General features: G+C 37.2%; 1 protein-coding gene across 2 annotated transcripts in view; it reads left to right on the plus strand.

Moving 5' to 3' along the window:
• Positions 1-15261, plus strand: part of ntrk3b (neurotrophic tyrosine kinase, receptor, type 3b) — a 143691-nt gene that overhangs the window by 104574 nt on the left and 23856 nt on the right. For both annotated transcript variants that reach the window (XM_036587133.1, XM_036587132.1), the window contains exon 12: positions 9653-9841. In XM_036587133.1, coding sequence (XP_036443026.1) covers positions 9653-9841 — 189 coding nt within the window. The remainder of the gene's footprint in view (positions 1-9652; positions 9842-15261) is intronic.

Here is a 15261-nt window from a genome sequence, read left to right on the forward strand (position 1 = left end):
AAATAATCCTCAAAGGGGAGTTCCATCGATTTTTCAAAATTGCTGCATAATTCAATCATCAACATATAAACAAAGGCAGAGTAGTTTGATGTCACATTTCTTTACAATGGAGATGATAGGAACCAGAGGTTGCAGTGTCTTCAATGCAAATATGTCCAAAACCACGAGTAACCTACTCGCGTCTTCAGAGGGTTTATATGTAATGTTAATCATGATAAAATAGTGGAAAATCTGAATAAATATGTTTTTCTGTGGGGAGTGTTCTGCCCTACAACACTGTGCATGTATGTTTTACACTAAATCCTTCTCAAAACTAACTTAAAACAATGTCTCGGACACCAGGCAGCATATTCATAATTATTTCATATGATAACTTTGTGATGTAGCTTTAAACTTAGATGTCTGGTTCCTGTCAGTACCACTGTGAACAATTCTGACTTACTGAGTTTCTCTATAACTCAGCATTTTAAATGACTGTTAACATTATAATGAGTGAGTTTTACAGGAATTTTGAAGTTGTTTGGACATACGGATGATGGACGCTGGCTGGAATTGTGGCTAAATGTTCCCTAATACTGCATTAAAGCAATATACAATTTATGCTATACATACCAAACACTGAGGTCATTTACCCAGGATTCCCTGTGCATCATATGTGCATCATATCCAGATATTATCCTGGAGAAAAAAGTGCATCATTCAGGGAAAAATGTGTTGAATGTGGCAGTGAGTGTTGAATTATTGAAGAGAACTGATGGTGCTGCTCTCCTGATAAAGACTGTTCTCTTGTTCTTGCCACATTGGTGTGGAAATGGCATTTTACACTGCTAAAACACTGTACTGTAGCTTTGAGGACATTATGCTAGAACATTTAAAGCTAAAAAAATAAGTTTGAAAAAATAAGATTCTTTGGGAAAGGGCCAAAATCATAAAACAATGTCTCAGGTATCAGGCAGCATATTCAAAACCATTTTATGTGTAATAGCATTTAATGTGAGGGAGCTTTTAGAGGCATTTAACTCTTCAGATGTCTGGTTCCTGTCACCACCACTGTGAACAATTCTGACTCAGTATGTTTCACTTCAAACTCTGATTCAGAGTATTTCACTTCAAACTCCTCTGAATGACTTTGTTTACATGTTAACTATTAACTAATGCAACAACTGGTGGAATTTGCCTTTAAATCCATAATCAGGTGTTTGAAATGACAAAGTGGATTCCCTACCACTAAATGTCAGAACAGTGCTGGGTGGCAACAGTTAATGCCATAAAAAAACCACATTTAACCACCTTTATATATATTATTGTATGTATGTATGTATGTATGTATATATATTATTGTGAACAATGCAATCAGAATCTCTAAAACCTTCTAAAATTATTCTAGCATTTCATACATCAATATTGGCTTTATAATTACCTTATTGTAGCTTCAATAAAATTCAGTTGTTTTGCCCGTTTCTTGGCCACATCCAAAGCATCCAGCTTATATGAAACATGAAATATTTGTACAGTCATACACCATATGGACTGTTAGTGCATGTGTCAGTAGTGATTGTGCTTGGAGGTGGACATGAAAAAAACAGTTTGAACAGCCACAGCTGCTAACCTCACTAACTTAAAAAAAAAATTCCATTGTCCAGTTAACAGCCTTAATGCAAAAGCAAATAGCATCACCAGCAAAGCATAAGAATCCACTGCACTATATTGCAAGTTTCCAAACCCTTCTAGTGATATTTGTTGTCAAAATACAGCATGAAACGTTCAAAATACTGTATCACATCTTCCCGCTAGTTCAGATGAAGCGTTAAGCAATAAGTTACAACACACAGCAGCAGATTCTCTCATTAGACGTGCCCTGGCGTAGCAGCCAAGATCGTGACAATCTGAAAAGACAGCAACAGCGTACAAAAACATTTTGATTGGCACAGCAATCAGACCTGTTTCATGCCAAATAAGTGCTATATGAGGAATAAGAAAAACGCCCTAAGCTATCATCCTGCTAAAGAAGAAAGGTTGCTTAGGTTTAAAGCCACAATCAGGGGATTTCACAACAACAAAGTGGCAGCCCCTAGCGCTACATTTTCTAAAACACTGAGGGTGGAGATTTGGAAACATTTTGCATTTCTAAAATTCATAGATGGAGCTGTAAATGCAGGAAAACCAATTATAAATAATGTGTGAGCACATAGCATTTGAATACTCACAGAATAGGGCCAAACTATATTAAGTAACATTCTGATATTTTTGGTTTTTGCAAGAAATAAAAAAGGAGTCTAAACTGACCTAGATAAACTATTCACAATTGGATGTGCTTGTCACTCTAGCAATAGAATGAGTGTGTTTAAAAGGGGAATTAAAGGCCAATTTCTCCAATTTTTTTATCAGGTTCCAATATGATCATAATTTAATGTTATTGCGATAAATTGTATTATCGTGATGTGCTTTTCTAAACATATCGGGGATATCATCTATAGCTGCATACCAGCTGCATGTCTCAAAAAAAGGTAATTATTCCTTTTTAATTGAATTTGAGTTGGAAATGATGAAAAATCACGATGAGTTTTTGTGGTAGTTTTTAAATGTGGCACCACTGTGCATTGTGTGTGTGTTAAAATAGCATGATATGTATCGGTTATTGTGAAGATACGTTTTGTTATGTATCGTGACATGTTTGCCATTTTATCCACCTCCAGTTCATCTAATTACCAGCTGTAATTTATTTCTTTTTAAAATTGTACATATATGAACAATAGGTGTTCTGTCTTTGTGTGGGTTAGGATATATTTTTGGGGCCTTCAAAAAGACAAAAGCTTCTGAATAGCAAACAGAGAAATGAATGCCAACATAACAAATTGAGTATTCATATTATTCAGCCCTGCAGATAAGTATTCCTGATCTGTGATGAATACATTTTTAATGATTCACTCATTTTTGATCTATAAAGAAATATAGCTTTGTTTTGCCATTTACATTTCATCACCTCGTCTAGTCTTTTCTCACAGTTTTCAACCAACAACACGTTCAACGCATGAGTTTGTGTTTGGCAACAAGGGTAAAATCAAAATTTTGGGTAACACTTTACTTTAACCCTGCTGCATAACGTTGACAAAACCAGCCATCATGCTGTCATGAGCTGTCATATTTTCTTCAGCAGTATAACAGTGTCATATTACCATTACCAGTAATTTTCATGATGGATACTATGTTTAATGTCATGACAGTTAACTGGAATACTCTTAGCAATGGCAGGTTGTCATGACATCAAACATTCTGGCATCTGACATGACAGTAAAGCACTATTAGTTTTACATGAGGAGGTGGGGTAATGTAATTTTTACAGGCCTTTCTCTGTGATTTTAGATCTGTCTGCATGTGCCATTTCAATCGTTCTTACAGCACTTTTACCTTCTATAAAACAAGCTACAGAAATAACCTCAAGTTATAGTAATCCCGAGGAATCGACGTCTTGTAAAAACAGTATCATGTCTTGTGGAAAATGAGTTTCTTAAGTATGGAGGCACAAAGAAGCGTTCACTTGTGGCTCAAAACAAGTTGCTATGTACTGTCCCACTTTTTTTTGCAGTAAGTGTTTTTATGCAGTAATGTTGACTATTGGCTGTGGATTTCCAAGCTAGTGATAATGCTAATGACACACATTCACTGAAGACTGCAAGATAAAAGGTTAAGATAAACGGAAAACCAGCTAAAATATAATGTTTTGACATTTTCTGCTCTTTTCAGGAGTAAAGGTGATGTGTAAATTGAGTAGCCACTCCTATCTCTAATTTATGTCAAGATTTCTCATCCCATGTGAACTGGTCATTAACATTACAGACATCTTGTAGTAAATTGGCATTACCCCACCCCCTCATGGAAAAATAATCCCATCTGAACATGGCTTTAGCTGGTAATAGTGACACTGATACTGTTCTATTACTGTTATATATTACTCTGTCATGAAATCTGTCATGACAGTTCACGACAGCACATGACATGGCAGGGTCATGTCAGGGTTCACCACATTCTGTTTGCTGCTTAAAGAAATAATAGTCTCATTATTTTCGCAGGACTCATTAGGGGATGATACATTCCAGCACACAGATAAACAAGTATATACATTCTTATGATATTGCCGGGGAAATTGAGCTTTGTGATTGGGTGGCCCTGCGTGCCTGTAGCTTCGCTAGTGGGATATGTACAATCCTCGTGTGTGTTTACCTCTGTGCTCTCTGTAGAAATAGCTCCTTAAGAAGCAAATTCTGCTCCAGTTTAAGCACACAATAGGCTAAATGTGTTTTTTTTGCTGGCGGGGACGTGACGCTGTGAGCGCTGAATGTGATTCAGTGGAGGGAGTTTGCTCTGCTCTGCTGGAGCGGCGTCGTCTCCAGGCACTTCCAGGGCCTGATCGATGGCAGCTTTACAGTGGGCATCAGAAGGATCTCATTTTTTCCGCTCCTTCCCTGTGAGCCGGTAATAAAAGGTAAATGTTTAATGGCCTGAGCTCAATCGGCGTACACCACCCAAGTGCCTCGAATGATGCCGTATTATCAGCTTTCTAGCGCCTTCTGTTTAACTGGCCGAGAACTGACAGATGAGACCTGAATATAACCTCCATCGCTTCCAGGCTGGAGGGTTTGCTGCTGTTTCTGACAATGGGAAAAGCTGCTTGACTCAGAGTGGCTCTATACTCCTATGAGGCATTTATATTGCATGCGGTCTCATGTTAGGCTTCTCTTTTACGCACACTTAGCTCAGCCTCCATAGACTCTCCCTCACTGATATTTTAAGATCTACCGTTCTTATATGTGCCGTTTGTCAAGTGTAATTCATATTTGTGAGCCCTTAATTTTGAGCAATTTCATTAGCTGAAATGTATAAGATGTTTAATTTAGATAGCAACCTTCCTCCTTTGAAATACAGTACTCACCCAGAGGGTTTCCTTGGTACCTTGATGCTAATGTTGAACTTCCTTCGACTCCGTCTTGCTGTCTTGCAATAATCATATTCTTCAAAGCTCCTTAGTGGTCGACTGTATATTTTACCTTTGGGATTATCTATCCGATTTCTAATGAATCCATTCTTTTGTCCTCCATCGGTCCTCACATGAATATGTATAATGTATTAAAATATCAGTACAACTTACAGATTTCATTAGATTTGAACATTTCTGAGACCAGAAATGAAGCAAGCCTTTTAGATTTGGGTTTATGTGAACAGAAACACGTTTCTTCTCTTACTCTTCATCTCTGCTGCTCTTTTTACCGCCATAAACAAAATGAACAATAGGGCTGATGGAGAAGCCATACGTTTTCCGTGGCCTACTTTGTGAAGGACCATAAATATTGACGGCTTTTTCCACCCCAGTCTCTGCTACTGTAACGTTTAACTGAAAACACAAAGGAACGGTTAATACAACAGTAAACCGAAGTGTTAGCAATATCTAACCTTAGGATTTACTTTGTGTGTGACATTTACTGTCCTTGTGAGAAATGACACTATGCTGCACTGCTCCTGCCAAGCCAACGACTCTGATTCATCTTTAGGGAAGTCTGCCACATCTGTACAGCATTTAAAACAACAAAAACAGGCAAGGATCCACTTTACATTGAGTGTCTCTAATAACTGTGTAGTTACACATTAACAATACATGTGACAACAATGTAAATACTGGCGATGTATTAATATTAGTAATACAGCTTATGTAAATGTAGCTCCAGTTTTTACTCATGTAATTCCACATGTTTATCTTGATTGTTGAAATGCCATTCTTTCTGTTTTGTAATTACACATGTGTAACAGGGTGAACTTCTTTCTTTCCAATAAGACATTTCTGATTGTAACAGTACAGACTGGTTTAAAGCCAGAACGCTGGTTAGGTTTACCATGTCACAACACAAGCTACTACTACAGCCAGCTAAATATTAGGAACATTGGCGTTTCCTGTGCAGATGCAGTGTAATTACTCTCATACTGTAAGTAACTGCACACCTGTTACAATCAGAAAAGTCTGGAAAAACAGCAGTTCACTAATTAACAGGTAATGGAAGCTTATAACGCTTTTTTGTTCACACTGCAAGCCTCATTGTTCAATGGCTGTTTGTGCTATACTTTTCAGACCCATATTAACCTATTACAAACATGGATGTCTATCTACTGCTTACTCACAAAGCAAGCAAGTTTGTGTCAAATATGAACAGTTTCGTTTTTACAACCTGCTCAACTACATAGATGTGGTAAAAGGCTGTGTTCACACTACAAGCCTCATTACTGAAGATTTTTTGCTCAGATCCGATCTTTCTAACTTGATGCTTCATATTCGTATAGGTAAATGACTTTATCATTAATGTGAACTAACCTGTGTCCTGCAACTTGCCATATGCGCACATACTAATCAGTAATGTCACGTAAATGAACCACATGCGTCAACAAACAAACTATTCAGCAAAACAAGCCGGCTTTGCAAAGATAATTAGCTCCAAACAGCTCTCAGCTGTTCATTATTGGAGCAGGACGAAGGCAGGAAAGGGTCAGATGCCTTGCTTTTGTGCTGTTTACTGGCAATGATTTCAGGTTTGGTGCTTTTGCCACATAAGTGCTGAATGATGGTGCATGAGTTCCAATCTGAGCGTTCACATTAAAGTCGCATGGTCATGAATCGAATACGTATACAGTCTAGCGCTCTTTGAAAAGATCAGATGTGTGTGTCCACACAGCTCTGAAAACATCACATCTGTGCCACATTAAGGCAGAAAATTGTATATGAGTTTGGTAATGTGAATTTTTAAGGTACATCTGTAAAGGACCTTTTTTTCTGTTATTTTGCATCCTGGTCAGTAATGGCATTGCTAGTTTTCATGAAACCCTGCTCCATATCATTGACACAACCATGTTATAAACATGTCTTGGCAGATCACATATGCTGTCATGAGTCATCATATTTAGTAATATAACTGACATTGCTTGATGTCCACTAAAGTACATTTAGTAAAGTGTGATCATGTGACATAAGCTGTCATGACATCAATCATTATGACATGGGTCATTACAATTAGCCGGTAATGGTAACATTACCACAATGTTATTTTACTGAACAAAATCTGGCAACTCATGACAGCGTATGCCATGTTTCTGGCATGGTTACGTCAGCGTTATGTAGCAGGGTTTAAGAAAAGTGTTAGCAAATGCAGTTTACTGCAGATTACTTTAAGAGGGAGTGTGTTATCACGACTTACTCACTACACAGCCAGCAGTTCGATCTCCAGTTCCTTACACAGACCAACTGACAGTTTCAGAATTTAGTGTAGTCTCATTTTCAGAGTCTGACCAAATCGGCTGTAGGTCAGATGTAATCTTAAAAGTATCCATTTTCTGTTTGTGCGTACAATAAAAAGTAAAAATCTTCAAATAGCTTGAGCGTCTCCTACAGCTGTCAAAGTCGTTGCTTAGCAACGGCGTCTCAGCGGAGTCATACAGTGTTTGTGAAAAAAACATGTTATGGCGAAATAACAGCATGGTTAAAACGCTTCTCAACCAATCAGCTTGCGTGGCCGGAACTAACTGTTGTATAACAATTATTATAGTTAAACTGCATGCCTAAAAAAACTTGTAAAATATACTGGTAACACTTTCTATGAATTTTCTAAATTTATAAAAATGCATTACATGTTATAGCCATGCTTATTATGCATTATGAATTTTTAACATAATACATTATAAGTACTGATCATAACAAATAATAAGAGCTCATAAGTCGTATTTGTCCGCTTTACGTAAAGTGAAGCGTACTGTACTAAAGCCTCCTCCAGGGTTAAGGGTGAGGCTACAAGTTGAAGTATTTACTGAAACACTTCAACATACAAAGTACAGCACATTACAGGCTTCGAATGTCAGATTTTAAACTAGTGCTGCCATCAGTGTTTAACCCAACATAGGAAAGTCAGTGTACACCACCGTTAGCTTGGTATTTGTCTTTACTTTACGCTCTCCAAGCTGGGACTGACTTCTTTGGCACTGACAGTATAACATGTTATCAACACTACTTACAATGCATTATATTAACAATTCATAATGTATAATAAACATGGCTATAAAGTGTAATTCAGTTTATACATGTTTATAATCATGTTTATAATGCCGTATGAATGCATTATAACATTATAAATGTGTTCATAGATACTTACAAACATGACATTCATAGAAAGTGTTACCAATATGCTTAATATAAGTATAATATACATAACGTATAATATGCAAATTTACTTGCTTATTCAGTTTCTGACACTGTATGACATTGTTATCTGTAAAAATAGACATCATATGGCTAGAACAGTCACAGCAATCTTGAATTTGAGCCTGAATTTTGTCTGTAACTGTCATATGGTGTCAGAAACCACATAATCAGATATGTTTTCTTTCCATCAAACTATCGCTTTAAAAGGTAAGGCCACTGAGAAGCGATATCTCTTTCTCAAGGCCATCCTGATAGTGTAGCGTGTTGGAACAACCGGGGTTAAGTGCTTTGCTGTAGGGCACAGTGGCTAGGCTTCGTGTGAGGGCAGGAACTGTTGAGCCCACAACTGTCTGGACAAGGTCAGTGCCCCATAATGCTGACCTGGGACCAAGCCAGCAGATCGTCCAGTTACTAGGCATCAGCTTTCTACCCTGATAGAGGATCCAGAAGAGAAGAAAACATGAAGCCTGTCATTTTCCCTCAGCTTCCTAGAAGTACATGACAAGTTGGAGTATATTTTTGTCTGACATTTGAGGAAGAAGAAATAAAAAAGGAGTTCAAATGGAATGGAAATGCTCGCATAACGACAAGGGTCAGTGTGTGCCTTGTGTTCAGTAAGAGCGGAGAAGAAGGCTTTGCATGACAGAGCTATTCCACCACCCCATTAAAAGTGTTTGTGCCACTAATAACCTTTCACTTGCGTATCCAATCAGAGAACGTGGATGGATTCATCCGTACATCCGTTCATTATTTTTACCCATTATTTCTCCATCGTCTAACCATTGCTTTGCTGATTTATATCAAAACACAGTGACAGTATAATCTGTTAATCTTATTTTATTTCATCTCACAAACTAACCTGGAGGAACAAAGAAAACAAAGCAGTGCACAAAAAGCCAATGAGCAAACTTGCTATAAAAAAAGGTATTTTGTCACTTTTTGTCCTCAAATTGAGTTTCTGTAATTGATTTGTTTGACCGTGTTCATATCGTCCCCTTGAGTGTACACATGAAGAAACTGCAATTTCAGAAAGCAGCTGTGTTTTTGCCCTAACGCTGATGGGAACTGGTGTGTTTGCAGAATTCTGAATGTGCCTGTTGGCTACTGATCACCTGGAAATCTTCAAACATCTTGAAAAGACTTTCAGTGCTCCAAAGGCCTGAAAATGAATGAGGCCAATGTGAAGAGGATTTTTGATTTTAAAGTCAAGCTAAGGCTTTGAATCTGTGGGGTCTGTAGTCAATCAAAGATGCTGAAGGAGTGAAAAGTAGAGTACATTTGTGCATTATTGACTTGAAGAGGCTGTTCACCTGTACTACGTCCAAAATTACACTTGGGATTTAAGCCTCTTGGCCAGTGTTGGGTTTAGTGACCTTCTGAAATTAGTTCTATATGGTCCTGTTTTGTCTCCTGTCACAGGTCCAGTAGCAGTGATCAGTGGTGAGGAAGACTCGGCCAGTCCTCTTCATCACGTTAACCATGGCATAGTCACACCCTGCACGCTAGATGCCGGACCAGACGCTGTGGTCATCGGAATGAGCCGCTTCCCTGTCCTGGAGAATCCGCAGTACTTTCGGCACGGACACACCTGCAACAAGCCCGCCACCCGTGAGTGAACAAAACTTTACTTTCTTTGCTTTTTTTTGTGTTGTGGTCCAGTCTAAAGTTACATTTACACAGTACTCCCCTTACCCCCCTGGAGATATGAGGCTAATGTAGCTTACAAAGAATGGAAGCTCAGCACTGTTCAAACAAGGGAGGCACATTTTGGTATTTTATTTTGACGGATAACCGTCTTTGGTCAGTGGTTAATTGTTAGGCAAGCCAAAAATGAAATATTAATCAAAAAAAAGTTTCATTCTGGTTCTGAATGCACTGAGATTTTAAATACTGTTCCTTGCATTAATATTTTACTGATTGGTGGGGTCAGGCATCAGCCCGTACGTGAAGGAAACCAGCCAAAACCATCTTAATCATTCCCTACATAAGAATGTGGTTTTGATTAAACCGGGTCCACCATGACCTCCTCTACCTCACACCACCATGCAGCACACTTTCTCTCAGAGAAAAATTTGTCTGTCTTATCACTTGAGGATCTTCGTTTTTATATGGCACATCGTCCCAACACCACATAGTCAGCTGTGCTCTTCATTTTTTAGTAAGCCTATTTAGCCTATTGCGCCCTTATACATACAATTAAAAAAACACCCCTTAACTTGAATGATAAACCCTATTGAAATAGAAACCAATAGCATCGGTTGAATAATTCTTTCCTTATTTGTCAACTAACAATTAAATCTAATCATTTATATCCCTAATGAAAAAAAATGCTCCTGCATTGGTATTTTTGGTATTGGTATCTATCAATGGACTAAATGTACTAAAACAAAAGTAGCAGCATGCTAAAGCCTGAATTTCATCTGTATTTTGTCTCTTTTTGTAGATAACAGTATGTCATACAGTGTCAGAAACCATATAAGCAAATCTACTTGAGATTACTTAACAACTCGAAAGTTTGAAACAAGTGTACAATTATTCAGACATACGAATTGCTAACCTGGTGGCTACAAGCTTCCATTCATATTGTGCTGCATTAATCTTGCAACTGTTGTTCAAATTTCAGACAGTAAACTTGACTTATGCTGGGGTATGGGGAAAATTGTATATTTTTGGTTTACATTTGATTCTAGTCTCATATGACAATGACAATAGCAATAGCTATCAGCTTCCGACTAGAGATGTCTACATCTCTGTACAGGCTGTTCTTCTTCCCCCCCCCTGACACTGTACACTTCCATTAGAAGCTACACACAGTTATGGCCTGTCTGGATGTCAGAGATACACTCCTGTGTGGACGTTGTGCAGTGTGGTCAGGGCTCTCGCCCCATTCGTCATGCCAAGGTGTAGCACTGCTACTAACTATAGTATGTAGGACATGGAGAGGAAGCAGTTTCAATAAGCTGAAGTCTCTCTTGCTAAAAATAGATGACTCATGGATAGCACCGGCCTGCTCTCATTGCAAATTGCACTGGCACAAATGCCATCCTATTGTTGTCCAAAAGGGGTTCTTGGCTGCTCTTTCCATCATTGCTCCCAGTAAGATTTATTTTTTGTTGTTTCGAGGAGTCACAGTGGCATGCACTCTCGCATAGACATTTCCTACTGCTGCTAATGGCAATTCTTAATTTAATTCCTTTCAAATAAATCAGAACACTGTCCTCTTTTTTTGATATTTGATTGCAGTCACAAAATGTGCAAATGTTAAGAGAGACCCGATTCATTCAGAGACCACAAGATTATGAGCTGAATTCCTTTCTTTCTTGCAAAGATTACAGCGTACACACATGCATTGATATTCCCAGCACACTGCAGCGGTCTGTTCACTCTGAGCGCTGATGGCCGTGAAGAGATCTCAGCGAGAGGAAAGGGAAATTCACATTTAGCTCTCATGAATAAATTAACACGTTATTCATTATGGATTGAATAAAATCTTTATGGCCGGAGACACATGTACGTTGCATCTATACCCTGATCTGATAAAGATGTGATATTTACATGACAGTTTGTTTAAGAGGAGTTTGTGTGATTTTTTTTTTATTCTTCTGTCAATAAAATACCTATAAAATGCAGGAATTCAAGAAAACACTGAATTTCTTTGAAATTATGCTTCACAGTGTATTCCAAGTTATAATACAGTGCATCATCTTTGTAATAATCTATGCGTTTCACACATTTTCTGTAGACTTCAAGCCTGGTTTTTACATAATTACTCCATCACTGGTGACGGTCCATTGAAAATCCTTTAGTTTAGGACTAATAATGGTGTCTGGAAAGCATCCCATGATGTTCTTAGCCAGAACAGCATTGATGTACACCACTAGCATAAATTGCTATAAGAGAAGGAATTTTTACAACCCACATGTGGAAGTTTACAAGGAAGGTGGCCTAATGGTAGGATAAAAATGTATCTGAAACAAAAAGAAAAACATAATACAGTATAATGAGTGAAAGTGATTATAATAAAAGTAATTGCAGGCATGCTGTGTATATTTTATGTAAATCCCATGATTATCATCAATATTTCATTGTTGTTAGTACAGTATTATTTTCCACTCCGCCATTTTCTCTCACAATGGACTGTTCTCCAATCTGTTAGCTCTGCATGATGATCTACTGCACTCGCTGCAACCAATCACAGCTGTGATGTTGTTTGTGGTAACATATCCCATTCTGTAATTATTTCCCATTCACACATGAGAATTTTAGTATGCTGATCTCCCAAAAAAGCTTTTTAAAAATAACACTTCATGATAGTGTTAACAGGCTCAATAATCTATAGTCTATTAGATACTATTAGATTAGATTAGGCTGAACAGCTCAGCAGATCGCTAACAGGCTCCTCTGATAATATTCAGAGACAAGTTTAATGTTCAGTCTTTACTGAAGGAGGTATTGTATTTGTACAAATGTAAAATTTAAATTTGTACAAATTTTAAAACACACAGTTGCATGTAAATTTTTTACACTCCCAAACTTAATGTTTTTGGATTTTCTAAGTGGAAATAATTTTAACATTCCCAGTCAAAGTACTTTTTTTTATTTTCTACATGAAAACAAGTTAACACAAGTGGACAATTTCTATTTTTTTTTTGGAAAAAATACAAATATAAAATGTACCATAACCTTTGTACAGCCCACGTGTAATGTCTGTTTTTTCCTCAATATGTTAAATTCAGCAAATAAACAGTGATTTGGAATTAAAATGTTTTACTTAGAAAATCAACAAAACATAATTTGGCCAGGGCACCCAGAACTTTGCATATGGGAATAAATGCCATAGGATGTGACTGTACACCATAGCCAACTTGGCATTACATAACCTAAAGAATCCTAGCAGAAGTTAGCATTATTATAAGTTTTCAGCATTAACCTCTTTTTGTAGACCCCTAGTGGACATTCTGAATGTTAATATATTTTGATATTTTTAATTATGTCATCAAATATATTTATCCCCCGTAACCAGGACCCTGTTGGCCTTCTGTGTGAACTCTGTGCTGAGCTGCTAGTGAGCAATGAGGAGTGAAAGAGGAGGAGTGTTAAAGCAAATCAAAGCTCTCCACAAAGACGGCTGGCTAAGATAAAACAGACAGCTCAACTGTACTCAACAATACTTAAGAGTACTATGAAAAAGGGTTAAACATTAATACTTGATTTGACGTGCATGGCTGGCATATGTTCCACAGAACTTAACGAAAAGAGAAATATAGTTGAAGCTTCTAGCAGAAGGCAAAAAGACATCATCAGAAAGTAGATCTAAATAATCTATATTTTAATTAATTAAAATATGTGTATATTTTAAATAGTGATAAGTCAGCAGTCAGGTTTGGGGAGCAATACAAAGCCACTCAAGAGTTAAAACCATGTTATTCTCCTAAGATACAGCTTAAGCACAAACTTCTCGCTGTTCAAATTTGAAGTGCAGTGCTGTATCAAGAGTTATTGAGCAGAAAAATATTGCCCAATTTCTAGCTTGTCAGTCAGGTGTCCCTTATGTGGAGCCATGCTGAGTTAGCAGGCTGCAACAGCTGTACTGAATTCTTTTCCTGGATGTTCACGATTCCTCAGACGTGGCTTTTTTCTCCTCCGTGTTTGATGCAAGTTCATTTTTGATTTGTTTTGGGGACGGACAGATAAAATGGTTGCAAACAGTTGCAAACAGCCGAATTCACCTCTGAGAAAATGTTTTTATGATTTTTGTGAATAAAAAATGAAAACATGGATGGACATCCATTATATTATAGTCATTTATTGCAGGCAGCGGGTAGAGCAGGTGATCTATGCCTGACAATTTAGAGATTTACCATTGTGTTTTAGGCGTACATGGTTAAAAATGCTACCCGTTAACCTATAGTTTCTCTTTTTGTTTGAAATATTTTATACAACTCTACATGTCACCATTCTGCTCAATGGGTGTTCACTATATTCATTTAATTATCTGTATATCCATCTTTGGTTATTCAAAGTGGTCAAACTTTGGGTAAAAAAAAAAACACGTAAAAGGGATGTTAGGTTCAAACAAGGCATACTCTCAGTACACCAAGTTAAATCTCGAAAACATGGATGGAATTAAAATACATATAATACACTGTTATGTGGTGTCAGATAATAAAAATAACAACATTATTCTAAAGAGGATGGAAAGAGAGATGGCAGTTTTGCAAGGGGGATGCCTGTCTCTTTTTCCTCTTGGGGAATGACATTCCCTTGCATCCCACCCTCAAATCGAGCCCTGCATATGCATATATTCAAATATTCAAACAGCCATGCTCATATCTTTGCCCACATAGCATAGTAATTATTCTTATTATTCTTGTAAGCCTTATTTTTCATTCAGCAGTTTTCAAAATAGAGACAGAACTGCGCAAAAGTCATAGACACCTTAGCAATTGGTTTAAAACCATTTAACTCAGCAGTAAGTAGAATTTTGTCTGAAAAAATTCTATACTCATTATTATTATCATTATCATTAGAATAAACACAAAGAAACAGTAACAAGAAAGTCTTGCTTTCAGAAATGTAGTTGATATTTGGTGAGCTGGTTAAAGAATAAAGGTTTGGTTCCAGAGTTCTTCTTTCTGGATGTTTTACATGTCATCACCAGAACGCTGATTTCATTTAATCAAGTACTGATCAGCCAAACCTGGTACTGAATGATAACAACAAATAATACTGGGCTGCCTCAAAGAAAGTTTTGAAAATAGTTCAATGAAGACGAGACATAAAATGATTACTTACTGCATTAATTATATTTGTATTTATTCTAATACTAGGTTGAGAAAATAAATACCCAGATAAATAGCTTTTTAAATCTAAATTTCTCAAACTTTTTTACACAATACAATACTGTGCAATATCGTACATATTTTATATCGTCACTGTTGGAATAAAACTGTGTATCTCGTTTGTCGTGTATAAATGGTACCTTTGTAGGAACTGATAGATCATTTTTACTTTTGAAATCACAGTTA

Source organism: Colossoma macropomum, unplaced genomic scaffold (genome assembly GCF_904425465.1).
Source record: "Colossoma macropomum unplaced genomic scaffold, Colossoma_macropomum, whole genome shotgun sequence".
In the NCBI taxonomy this organism is placed as follows: Eukaryota; Metazoa; Chordata; class Actinopteri; order Characiformes; family Serrasalmidae; genus Colossoma; species Colossoma macropomum.